Source organism: Furipterus horrens, unplaced genomic scaffold, assembly GCF_987537825.1.
Source record: "Furipterus horrens unplaced genomic scaffold, mFurHor1.1.pri manual_scaffold_3, whole genome shotgun sequence".
Lineage (NCBI taxonomy): Eukaryota > Metazoa > Chordata > Mammalia > Chiroptera > Furipteridae > Furipterus > Furipterus horrens.
The window spans coordinates 63,470,585-63,484,884 of NW_028327173.1; the positions used below are offsets into that span (position 1 = coordinate 63,470,585).

At 36.1% G+C, this 14,300-nt stretch overlaps 1 protein-coding gene across 1 annotated transcript; it reads right to left on the minus strand.

Moving 5' to 3' along the window:
- Window positions 1–493: 493 nt before the first annotated feature.
- On the minus strand, window positions 494–11,414 carry CTBS (chitobiase). Its single transcript, XM_090269677.1, has 7 exons — window positions 11,189–11,414; window positions 8,241–8,379; window positions 7,531–7,739; window positions 5,271–5,442; window positions 3,638–3,735; window positions 3,102–3,263; window positions 494–834 (listed from the first exon to the last, which is right to left on the minus strand). Exons 1-7 carry the CDS (start codon window positions 11,360–11,362, stop codon window positions 643–645), a joined length of 1,146 nt encoding a protein of 381 aa, XP_090125803.1. The 5' UTR covers window positions 11,363–11,414; the 3' UTR covers window positions 494–642.
- Window positions 11,415–14,300: the final 2,886 nt, after the last annotated feature.

The window sequence follows — 14,300 nt, forward strand, 5'->3', positions numbered from 1 at the left end:
ATTATTACTAAATTATCTTCTTGTACTTTGTATTTTGATATTTTATATTACCCCCATCCCCTACCCCCAGAGGTCTGAGTTTAATTCATTTGCCTCAGAAAACATGAGTACCATATGGAGTCAGGAAAATTATTTACAGCACTTTGATAAACCTAAACAGGAGAATAAATTTCAGGTTTTAAGTTTAGATTTATTGAAAACAGAAAAGTACAGAGTAAACTGCTTCTCAAAGACTAAAATTAAAAAAATCTATTCTAAGCAAACGTTTCCACTTCAAATTATATGTATTTAAAAATCAGCATTTACTTGTAAGCATTTACGTTAATATTATGGGGAAATTTTAGAATAATAAAATTCTGAAAGCAATTGTTCCTAATTATACTATTAAAATATCTTATAAAGGAATAATTAATATAGTATGTTGACGTATTTCTTACCTTTATGTTTCTGGACAATTAAGATATGTATATATATGCGTCTTTCAAATTCAAACAAAGTATCTCTTTATTCTTTATCTGTTTTTCATTATATTGTGCAATATATAAACACATGACAAAAACTTATAAATTTATCTCTTCAAGAAACCAGATTAATATAGATAATTTTCTAAATCTTAAGTTTAACAAAAGATGTTCGTGTCCATCACAGCTTTGGTTTTAAGGCTTTCCACATTTCTTCAGTTTGCTGTTTGGCTATAGCATCTCCAGAGTAGTCAAGGCAGTTGGCATTCCACATGCCAATGCCCCGTAAGCCATGGGTTTGTATATATGCTGCCTTTAAAGAAATGCTCTTCGAGTTATCATACCACACTTGATGAAAACGGCTGGCAGGGTCCTATAAAAATAAATGAAAATGGAAATTTTAAGTACTCAGTACAATATGAGGGAAATCATTTCTTAAATTCAAGGATTCAAAAAGGATACAATGAATAATAAAAATTTAGGAGCACAACACTTTCCAGCTTTGTAACTCCATGGTTCTCATGTGAGACTTTGTAGATATCATTACTTATGGCACTTTTATAACAATGGAGCTTACAAAATAAGCCTCCTAATATTTTACATTTAAGGTCTTTTTCTTACCCTAAAATTCCTTCCTTGCTCTGATCTAATGATTAAAAAGTACAGATTCCTGGGACCCATACCACATGAAACCCACTACATCAAAACTTTCCAGGACTAGTGCTCTGATAGGTATTTGTCTGTTTGTTTTATGTTTTATGTTCCATTAGGTAATTAGGATATGCAGTCAAGGCTAAGGAGAATCACTGCTGTGGTTTTCTGAATCCAGCTCATATACATGTTTTTTCATTCCATAGAGTTGCTAATTAGGAGCTCAACAAAGGCTTTTGTTTATAATGAATTAGTCAAGACAAAAGGAGGTAATGACAACAGATGAGGAAAGTAACTCCTTTTCTAGGTCTTACAGAATTGATCCAAGAGCCAGTCAGGTCTGGACTCCATGGATGACTTATGCACACAGCTGAAAAAGAACCATGAACTAGGAAATGCTGTTATGCTCACCTTCTACCCTGTAAAGTCCTTCTCCCCAATAGTTACTCTATCTAGTACTAACAGTCTCTCTTAGACAGGATGTCATCAATTGAATAAAGGATAAAAGAAAGTGAAAAGGACCAGATGTAGGCAAAAGAGTAGGGAAAGGGGGAAAATAGGAGGTAAAAATATAGAATGACCTGTGATTTAAAATAATTTACTGATTTTTATATACATCTTGGAAAACTTTTAAAGGCAGTTCTCAACTTCTGCCAGTAACTTTTTTTTTTTTTTTAATGGTAGCACTACTGGAATTAAAATAGTCTCCTAACATTACTACACTGAAAGACAACAGTCACTTGGTAAATAAATAAGCTATAGCATATTTAAGTACAGTTGACTCATTACATACAAGCATATCCCATATTATATTTTATATTCTGTTCTTGCAATATTTAGAACTTAAAAGCCATGCATGTCTGGTAACAATTGTGATTCACCATTTAAAGGCAACTTGTATTTAAATATAAAAATATTTATTTTTGAAGATTTATGAACAAACCCAAATACATATACCTTTGAATTTGCCATCATTCTAGCTAATATATTGAGCATTTTTACACTGTTAAGAAATTTTTAATGCCTCAAAATAGTGAATGATCAAAGGATGAAAAACTGAGTGTATGTAAGATTGATATATGCATGGTTAAGGCATAAATGCCTTCAAGAGTATCAGGTACCAAAATGAAGTTACTATCGCTGAGACAGTATAAGAAGGCAGAATGATTCTCTTCAGCAACACCAGCAACTTTATTTTGGTTGCTATGAATTTTACAACGAATAAAAAGAGGAACAAAAGAGGTATAACTAGATTGTTGTCTAAAGTGCCATTGAATGAACGGCCTTCAGGGCTCCTCATAATGTTTCCTGAATTCTAAGACCTTAAAGAATGCACCTTCTTATTCACTAGGAAAAAAATAAGTCAGGGAATCAAAGACACTACATCATAGTGTCAGCTATTATTCTATATTACATATTTCTAAATTATGTATAGTTGGTTACATACAGCCTTTACAAAACTGATATCCATGAAACATTCTTCCGCCTACATGTTTCTAAGAGTGCTGGGAATCAAGGTTCCATGTTGAACAATTAAATACCTTATGTACTGCAGCACTTCTCAAATCCTTTAATATAGTATTGTACAATGTAAATCTCCAAGATGGACAGACAATATGCGTTGTTTGTTGTTGTTGTGTGTGTGTGAGATTGTTTTCCAAATACATTTGGCCATGATGTGTGTGTGTGTGTGTGTGTAACATTAACAGTTCCCAGAACAGAGTTCTATAAATACTGTTTGCCAAAGGCAAGACAGTATGCCCTGGTTTAATTACTAGGTATGTACGCTAGATTCTAAAGTTTCTCTCCCTCTTTCTCCCTTATAAATAATAAATAAATAAATAAATAATAAAATCTTTAAACAGCAGTCTGTATGTTGTACCTTAAAAGAAAACTGACCGTAATTCTCCATATTAAAAATGTAATTATGACAATATGTAATTTCAAAAACTAATAGAAATAAATGTCAAAACTTGTGAAAAGTCTTACTTTATAGTTATAATATGGAGACTTTTGATTTTCATCCCACAGGATTCCAGAAATAGAACTGTTTACTTGCTTCATAATTATTTTATAGGGCACCTGACGTCCTGCAGCATCACTACAAGGAGCTCCCCGGAAAGGAACTTCTGCAATGGTACAAACATGGTCCTAGAAATACAAAAATGTTCATGTTATAGATTATCAATTAAGCATATGTTAAAAACTAAATCAGAACATATACTGAAAACTATTTATTTGAAAAATATATACTATAAATAGATATAATTATTAAGTGAAAATATAAAACATTCAGAAACTTTATGGGATTGAATAGTTAAAAATAAACTCCTTTTTAGTCTCAAACTTATTTCAGAAATTCTAAAGTTTACATATTCTATATATAGAATAGTTTATAAATTCTAAAAAGAGCATATTGTATATACTCTATTTAGAATTTATATATATACATATATATGTGAATACAAGATCCAAAAATACAAAAGAAAGAGAAAAAAATTACATAAGAAATGAGTTGTTCTTACCTCCGATAGAGTGAGGCAGGTATAATCATAACCATACCAGGGAAGACCCATTACAAGTTTCTTAGGGTTAATGCCCATCTTGATGTAGTCATCATATGCTAATCAAATAGGGACAGAAAGGGCACATTTTTTCTCTTCATATGTCTACTATTATGTTCATACAAGCTATGCAGCCACTCATAATCTAAATTTGTAAAAACAGGCACAGATTTATGCAAAATATGAGTACAGTATTTCTAATATTCTGAAAGCCATCCCTTAAGAACTATAAATTATAAATCATTTTCTAAACCTTTTCTTTTGAATAATAAAAACATTCAGAACAATTAAGATAAAATTGATGCAAAATATTACAAAATTCAAGTCTAGGAAGAATGACACATTTCAGGAAAGCATGTTGATCGTGTCTATTAAATGCTAAGATATATATTTGATTATGTAGAATGTTGAATTAACTAAATTTGGTACTTTTCAGAGTCTTTAAAGTCATTGTGCACCCTTAACTGTGGAAGAGAGGGTTGGGGTATGCATTACTTCCCAAACATATTTCATTATGAAACTTTTATTGATAGAACACAATTATCTCCTCCATGAAGCACAGTTTGGGAACACTAGATTAAATAATTACTTCTTAATTGTAACAGAGTTACATTATTTGTCAAGTTTTTAGTAGTATGTACTTGTGACCAGACTGTTCTATCCAAAAAATTAAGACATGATAAAATGAGGCCAGGTTCTAAGGTTTTACCTTTATATGAAAAAGAATATATTTTTTATTTACCAAACAACAATTTAATCAATGCCAACTATCTCAGAAAACTTCCCTTGAATCCATAAGATAACAAGGAACCTTTATTCGATTGGTTGATGGAATATAAACTAATGCAAACTTTGGAATGGATAATGCAAAGGCCACATCATATGAATGACAGATAGTAAGTACTCTTAATTTTAATGCTATCCAGGCATACCCTCTTTATTGTGCTACAAAGATGTTGCTCGTTTTACAAATTAAAAACAGACTGTCCACCTGCAGGTTGACTATGACTTGCTTTACTGTGACACTCGCTTTATTGCAGTATCTAGAATGGAACCCACAATATCTCCTAGTTATGCATGTAGTTTGTAACACAGCATGTGTACTAGTAGCAAATGCCAAGTAAAATAAAGCCAACCCTATCAATCATGCATAGAAAGTATTCACATCATAACTGTCTTTGCTATTAAATTAACACTGGGTATTTCAACAAAAATATATTGTCGAATTCTAGATAAGCAAATATCTTCATGTGATTTTGAGAGACATGTGCACCTGAAGTTAAAACACTTGTTTGAGTTTTAACTATATATACTTAATGGCTGTGCAATCAAGATAACTTACCTTGCATCTCATCTGTATTAGACAGTTATAAATAACATACTTATTCCACAAGATTTTTAGAAGAATAAATGAAAACTTGAAAACTTATTGTAAACTTCAAAGCTCTTCAAATTAAGTGCTTTGTGAGTATGTTTCAAGAAACTCTCACAAATGGCAAATATATACAGATGACTTAGAAGTACTAAAATATGTCTTAGAGTTTGAGGTTATGGAATTAATATTAGTAATAAATGATTATTTCATGTATCTTACCAGTTAATGTCTGATTATAGGGAGCATTGGCTGCTGCAATACATTCTGACCAGACTTGACTTTGTTCATCGTAAGACATCACAAAGAGAAAGTCACAAGCATCTGCAATTCCAGTATAATTATAGCACCTTCTGTCTATGCATTTGGGAGACCAAGCTACATCAAAGGTTACCTGTGGAGAAATGCATAGCATTTTATGTAACATGATCAACTATGCATATTATATCAGATGTTTTGCTGATTACATATTCTCTTGTCTCATACGACCCAAGACACAGAACTGCTTTAATATATGACTGTAGGGTTTAACACATGCAGAACTAAAACAGTTCTAAGAAATATATTTTTTACCTACATGGACTGACTTATGTATTTGGACAATGTTTTTGATTTATATTTGGATAATGGACATATATTTGGACCCAGACATATTTGGACATATACAATGACCAGAAGCAGAGAACCGTGTAGAAGGGGAGTTTTAAGCTCAAATGTCTTCAGACATTACACTGGAAACTCACAGATTGAAAGGAACAGGTGTAATGACTGTAAGGTGTTGTGGGGCCTTTACTGGAAAAGAAAAAGCAGCACACTAGAAGAATTCAAATACAGAAGTTTTGTCTTCTTTTAAATTGTGCAGGCTAAATCGGCCATATGTCGGCACAAACTTCCTGGCCTGTGTTGGAAATTTGAACTCCTGATTTACAATTACATTATTATGGTAGGTCCATTCTGACATTACAGTTAAAAAATAGTAGTCTTTTAAAGCTACAGATATAAGTAATCAACTCAAAATGTTGAACCAATCACTTTAATGGTCCAATTTTATGGAAATATTTTCATAAAAGTTGAGTGATAAACTATCTTTCATTTTGAATGGTAAGCCAGTCTTGCACAACAGTGAGTATCTTTACCTTAACGAAATAGTTATCAGTCTTGTTTTATATGTGTGCAAATAGGCTAAAGATTCATTAAAAGTTCTTAATTAGGCTCTCAGTAAACCCATTGATTAATTATTACAAACAATTAGGATACTGTAATTAAAAGTCTTACACTTTGGCCAATTTATTCTACTATTACTCTTTTAAAACCTTTTTCGAACTTCTCTCGCTTAATTCTCTGACTGGTAGCACTAAAGGAAGCTCTGCTTTGCCCAAAAAAAGCTTATAGTTTATAAAGTAAAGTTTCTACTTAATGAACCTTGTTCTATCACTGCCTCATATTACAAAATAGGAGTTATGCTATTGTAAAAGAGAAATTAAATGATTACTGCCAAGCAAGTAAATTTCAAAACCATTTTATAAGTCCTTAACCTTTCACCTGAGCATTAAGAATATTTTCACCTGGATTTCATGTCACAGTTAATCTCATATTTTTGAGAAGGCAGCATTAACATTTTAGACAAATCAGAGGTTTTTGGTTCTAATCTTGGCTCTGTTATAACTAGGTCTGTGTAACTTAAAACATCTAAATCTGTGTTCCTACCTATAAAATGAGGGTATAGAAAGAAAACTTCAGGAGCATTTCTAGCTTTTTAATTCTCTGACCACAATTCTGTAATCCTAAATTCTCATCTTTTCCCCAAAACACGTCTCCTTCCAGACTCTATTTCAGTCATTTTTATTTCTGTTCACTAGTTTAAGAACCTTTTCTGACTCCTCTTTCCTATGCCACCATTAATTTCACATTTTCTTTTGGGTGGCTCCTCATATTTGTTCTGGCCCTTCCTTTCCATTAATTAATTAACTTAATAAATATTTACTGAACATTTGCAGTGTTAGGGTTATGCCATCACCCCAATCCAAGCCATAAGTCCCATTGTTGTATTACTGGGTTAGTCCTTATTGGTCTCCCTTTCTCCTCTAGACTGTTTTACATACTGCTATAGAATATTCTTCTCCAAACACTTTCTACACATGTAACCTGTTACTTGCAGAATAAAATTCATTCTCTTCTGTCTGATATTCTTGATCTGTGCCTGCTGACCCCTTTGCCTCTCTAATATTTCCAGCCTGCTGCAAGGCTAGAAGGTGGCGGAATCCATGTCACATCTTGATGTCCAGAGAGATCAGATTTAGCACCTTCAAAGCCTATGAAATTTCTTAAAAAAAAAAAACAAAAAAAAACGCCGAAGTTTCAGAAATATTTTCTAGGATATAAGTGCTGAACTTTTATCCTAGATTCTATTAGTAATAGCTTCAAGAATACATTTTGATAAGGAAATTTAGGGGATTCCTAAATATATTGAAGGAATTTTTACCTGTGATCCCTCAATTTCACGATGGAAAGTGTCTGTAGTTTCTTTGACTAAAGCAGTCAGTGCATCATATTCAGGTGTTGAACAATTAACTTCTTGCTCTATGTCTATATTAATTCCATCCATATATTGTGTTTTGGCCAAGTTAACTTGTTGAGCTATCCAGGATGTTCTGAAATTAGGATCAATGATATTCTTTAAGGATACATCTCCTGTGAAAGAAATACACATCATTTGTGCATAAATGCTTTTCACAGTTTAATGACATTTACTTCACAAACTATTCCAAAGAGATCAAAACATCCTTTAAACATCTCCTTATTTTGGAATACTAAGCTCCCAATTTAAGTCTTCCAAATGAAGAAATAATATACCAAAGTAATAAAAAGTTATTACTTATTCATCTCCAAAATAACTGTTATGAGTAATTAGTAAAGTCATTCTCAAAGAAGAAGCAGAAATTAGGGACTAGGACTAGCTAAAGGTCATCATGCTAATTAGAAGTCACATTTGGCTCAAGATGATGCCGTGGTTTATTTAATTTTTTAATAAATTTATTTGCGAAATGAGATAAACAGTATCTAAGATTGAGTTTAGAATGCTAAATAATATACCAGATGAACATGAAAAGGGAAATTTTTGGAAAACAGGAATAGCAAATGATACAAACAAGTATCAACTGTCTGGGCACAGCTGGTAAAAACTGTACTCACCTTTTAGCACTACTCTGGCTCCTTTTGAATGAGCATAGCACATAAGTTCTGAGTCATATTTTCCAAAAAGTGCCACAGTTGTAATCTGTGACCAGTCATAAGATTTCCAAGTTTTGCCACCAACATCAAACACAAAGACCTGGCAGGACAACACAGATAAACACCATCACTTAAACCAAGAAGACCATCATGCTGACTCCCCAAAATAACATTAAACATCAAACCTATGTTAGGTACTGGGGGCACTGAGGGCATGAGAGTATAAGACATTGGGGTAGGGGTCCCAATGAAATTGGTGGCAGAGGAATTAGCCAGCTTGGAAAATAGGAAAGGGTAGTTAGGAGGAGAGAGTGGCAAGTACCAAGCCTGGAGGCAGAGACAGCGTGGTGGCTGTGTAACTAAATACTGAGTACAGCTCTCCCCTAGACTGGATTGCAACAGCAGGGAAGAACCAGAGAGTAGCAGGCAGGATTAAATCATAAAGGCCTTGAAAGCCCTCTTGAGAAATTAGTAATATTTTATCCTGAAGAAAAGGATTTTAAAGGAGAATTCACATATTGGTATTTTAGTCTTGCATTTATGTATGCATTTTAGAACAATTCCTTCAGCTGAAGTGGAAATGGATTTAAGAGAGGCTAAACGTGGAGGTAGAATATCTAATAAAGAAGCTGTCAGAAGAATCCCAACAAGAGATGATGGTGACATCAACTAATGTTGTGGAGCAGCAGACATATGTGAGATTAATAAACAGATCTGCAAGATCTTAAGGAGGCAATATTAATAGGACTTTGTGACTACTGGAATGAGTAGGGCAAGAGAAAAAGAGGAAGTTGATAACCCTCAAGTTTCTGGCTGCTGGAGGTGGAGCTATAGATTTTGCATTTCTTGAATGATTTTTGGTGAACCTATCTTCTTATAATAGTACTCAAGTAAAATTCTAAAGCATGCAATGTTATGTTTTTCCAGTATTTTTCCCACATGGATAATTCTAGAATCACAGAAAGTTTACTGATCATTATTATTTTATCCCAAATAAGGTGTTAATTAATTCAGCAAATAGTTACTGAATTCTAGTAAGGAATAGGGAGAGTATGTTGCTGGCATCAGTGACAAAGAAGTTAAAAGACAGAACAGGTCCACTGTTTAAGAACAGTGGTGTTCAGGCTGCATGGGAGCGCAGGGACCACGGCAGCATGCAAAGGGGAGCTGCTTCCCTAGCGGGCAGGAAAACTTCCCTGAGGACTACACACTTCTAGGAAAGGACTGAAATCTGGGGAATGATCTGGACAGAATGGACAAGACATATCTACAGACAAAAAAAAAAAAAGGTATTTTCAGCAGAGAGAAAAAGTACCAAGGCTTCAATCCCTCAAGAAAATTCTGAATTTATGGAACCAACAAGGAAGTCAATGTGGCTAGAACACAAAATCCTTTAAGTCCATGGAATCAGATAAAACTAGTAAGGTAGATCATGGCAAGATCAAGTTAAGTTTCCCTGAGTCAAGGAGGATTTTGTATTTTATCCTTAAATCAATTGGAAGTCATTAGACTATTATAAGCAGGGGTGGAGTTTAAGATTTGCATTAAGAAATAAGAGAGAGGACAGAGACAGAGAAAGAGAGAGTGAAACATTGATCCATTGATTGATTGACTGATTACTGGTCCACTGTGAGTAGAATAGATGGGGAAGGGTGGTGGGGAGAACTAGCTATTAAAGTTAAATTGAACATTTCTCAATTTTCTAATTTTGGGGTTTTTGTTTTGTGTTATTTTCCAGAATTCACTGGGCATAACTCACTTTTCTGCTAAGCAACTGTCCATTGAAATGATAAAAATTAGAAAATGTGAAATTGAACAGCTCATTGTTTTTAGACTCATATTTCCATCATAAACTTTATCCTGTTTTAATTCAATTATTAAAATTGAATTTGTTAAAAAAAAATTACTGATTGTGACATAAAAGACATCCTAAAAAGTAGCTAGATGAACCAATTGAAAGTACAAGGGAAAAAAAGCTATATAGTCTAATCATGCGGTTTGAAAAAATACAGAAAAGGTCAGTAGAGAAAAAGACCATTTACCATGAACATACATAACTGGTTTTCCAAATGCCCATAAACACTGTCTAACCTGCGAAGAGGTATTCTCCATCATAAACACTTTCACCACTTTAACTTTTTCTCCAAAACAATGTGTACATGCTGTTTTTATTGGCATTGAAATGCGGCAGCATCAAATTTATCCGCTAGATGAGGAAGTGGCAATTGTGCCTACATTACAAAACAATGCTTTTGGACTAAGCCCTGGCGTCTGTTCCTGCTGCAGTCATCAAAATCTAGGCAGTCAGGCAGTTTTCATGTTGCCTCCAAAAACAGTCTGATAAAGTTGCCAAAGGGTTTACAAATTGTTAGATGGAGAAGGAAATTATACTGAAAGACTTATTTTTATCCCTCCTCATGGATGGTTTTTAGATGCCTAAAGGAAAGGAGTGGTGAGTATAGAAAAGCAAAGGTAAGCAAAACGTTCTGCCCTCCAATGCACAGTTGGAGTGCCGAGTCTTTCAAACTGAATCCTCGTTTTCTTGAAAACCAGTGCGTCTTCCAGCTCAGGGAACAGCTCATTATCCTAGCTCCTTGCTTGGAAGCCTAGAGTGCTGCGGGGTAATGAGAGAAGCTTGTGTTTGGAGTCAGTCTGGGTTTGAACAGTTGCCTGCCTCTTCCAGGCAGGCACTTGCTGTCCGACGTGGGAAGGGTTACACAACCTCTGAGCCAGTTTCTTCATCTACAAAATGAAGGAAATTCATAAATAGAAAGGTCCCCAGCGAGAGGTCAAATGGGTTTCAACACCCACACCACCTCTTTTTAGCGGTTCTATTCTAACTTCTCTTCGGGTTTGGAGGACCGGACCCGGTGTGGGGGGGGGGGGGTGGGAGGGCGAGAGGCGCTTACCTCGAAGTTGGGGTGGTTGTGGATGGGTTGGCACAGCGCTGGGTCCTGGCACGGGCAGTTGGCCGCAGCCCCGAGCGGCAGTACCAGCAGCAGCGGCAGCAGCAGAGCGATCCCAGGGGCGCCGCTCCACCGCGGCGGTAGGACGCGTCGGAACCTGAGCGAGGGTGTGGACATGCTGGTGGGTCACCTGGTGGCGCGAGTGGGTTCCTCCAGCTGTCTGCGAGGGGCGGGGCTTGCAGCATTCCGGAAGGGGGCGGGGGTGGGCGGTGCTCCCGGTCTGGGAACGGGAGGGGCTGGGCGTTATCGAAGGCTGGGTGCCTTGGGGCTGGAAGGCGCAGAAAGGACTCTAGGAAAGGCGACAGCCGAGAGCCAGTGCCTCTGCCCATCAGTTAACTCATCAACTATCATCTGTACCTTTTGTATCCCCATCAACACTCTGCAGTTCTTGGTTGCTTGTGTACTTCTTGTGGAGTCTGCAGGTGCAGGGTTTCCCCCAAGGGGAGAAGAAGGGGTCCTTGAAAAGAAGAGCAACGTGATTGAACCGGCAAGAAGGTTTTTTTTTATTTTTTTGTTTTTTGAGAGATAAGCATTCTGAGTTAAGATGACGGTTGGAAAACAGTCATTTAATTCTACTTGCTCGGGGGGGGGGGCGGCTAAATCCACGAGAAAATGAAGAGATGACAGCTACAATATTTTGTAAGCTGGAAATCACAAGTATGAGAAGTTAAGTGCCCCAAAGCCACAACAGTGGGGAAAACTGAGAAACAACTCGATTGAGACACCTGGGGGGTTACAAGAGGTCCCTGAAAAATTAGGATTCAAGGGGGATGGAGTGGATTTCTGAAAAGGGGAATTGGTGAATGCTGCTTGAGAAGCAGTTAGATTGCTAGATTTTTTTCCCCCTCCAGGGTTGTGTCTTCAGGCAGCAGCCCCCTTCCCACCTAGCCTGAAGTTTTGAGGTTTAATTCTCTGGAGAGAGTAAAATCTCTAGAGGTGCTTGGATACTACACATAAAATGGGAACTAAGTGACTTTGTGCCTGACCAAAGATATTGGTGACATCAAGATTCTCCACAAGCCATACACCAGGTCACTCTGTATTGAAATTCTAAGTCAAGAGCCTGACCCACTCAGAGGTTTCTCCCTTTTATCTTTTTAAGTCATGGACAGCAAACAAGAAAATCCAATAATATAAAAGGCAGAGGCCTAAATAACAACTATAAAAAATGAGTATGGAAGAAACAGACACACTGCAGGGTGAACACTTTTAAAAACTCTCAGGAATGTTCCCAGAACTTTAATAGAAAATCTAGCCTCTGTATGATGCAATAAAAAAATGGGGCTGAGTGGATAAACTAAGTTCTTGGAAATTAGAAGATAGCAGAAGTTGGGGGTGGGAGGACTCACAGACAATTTGAGGAAAAATACTCTTCAATGAGAAAGACAAGAAAATTGAAAGAGCAGTCCAGAGGGGATGAAATCAATTAAGTAATTTAAGAAAAACTTACAGGACTGAAGGACATGAGTTTTCAGAATGAGAAAGCAAAGAATAGACCCTAAAAGCTTTCAGAGAGAAAGAAGTCACATAGGATAGAGAATCAGAATGTCATCAGCCTTCTCAACAGCAACACCTGAAGCTCAAAGACAATGAAGCAATGTATTTGAAATTTTGAAAGAATATGATTCCACTTAAAATCCTGCCAAAACATCAATCAAGTGGACAGTCATGCAAACTTTCAAAGTATTAGCTATTATACATTTTTTCTCAAGAGACTACTAGAGAATGTGTTTCACCAAAACAGAGAAAGAATGAAAGAAGAATAAAAGAAGCAGGAAATAGGAGATCTAGAACGGGAGAGAGAAGATTTAAATAACCACGCAACTCTCCCCCCCACCAAAAATGATGGTGAATCCCATAACTGATAAACATCACAGAACATCAAGTTCAGATTAAATCATGCTGGAGAATATGTAAGTGACATGTAGAGCCACCTATCAGCTGTCATCTTCCCTTCAGAGCAAACAGATAGTCAAGATGAAAGTCAGGGAAAACATCTTTTTATTAATGAGATACATAATAATGGTGGTGCAGGAATGAGACTGATAAACTCTAAATAGTATATTCTTATATGGATGGTGTCACTGAATCTAGTTATCTTTTAACCAACAAGGAAAGAGCCTTCTGATTCCCATACTATCAGACTATTCAGTAATACAGAAGAAAACACATCTCTATGTGTGTTGGGGGCTCCCAAGACCTCTACCAAGTACAGTAATTCACTAGAAGGACTCAGCAAAAACTGCACTCACAGCTAAGATTTATTACAGCAAAGGATACAAAGCAAAATTAAGAATGGGGAAAGGCATATGGGGCAATGGCTAGAGGAAACCAAGCACAAGCTTCCAAGAATTCTCCCCATGAAGTAACATAGGACAAGCTTAATTGCTTAAGTGTCAAATTGTAACATGTATGAAATGTTGTCCACCATGGAAACTCATTAGACACTCAAGAAATGGGAGAAACCAACCAAAATCCAAGTTCCCAGAGGCCAGCCAACGGCCAACCTTGCAAGCAGGCCTTTCTAAGGGTGGCACTCTCAGGTCTGTTACATTCTTTTCTACATACTACCCAAATGAGGAATTGTTATATATTTGTATATGCATAGGACATACACAGGGTGTCACAAAAAAATGTATCCACAATTTTAATGATTATGAAGTCTGTATTTATTAGCATACAGTTCCCTTTCAATGTTCACAGTAAACGACATAAATGTACTTTTTTATACTTAGCGCCTGTTTTCAACCTGATGACCATTCTGGTCTAGACATTGTTGGCAATGCGAAGCAGTGGAATCACAAACATCAAGAATCGTTTCTTTTGTTATTTGGGCACAGTCTCATTCTCCATTTCTTGTCTCTGCTTTTCTCTGAATTGGCTCCATTCTCAGGCAGGCTTTCTCCTTAGAGTAAAACAGATTGCCAATGGCCCCAGGCTTCCCAGAGTGTCCCCTAATGTTTGCTGGCCTCAGGGCAAGGACACAAATGCAAGTTTACACATCTGAAGACTAAATATTTTAAAGTTATAACCAAACCAACAAACTATCCTCTAC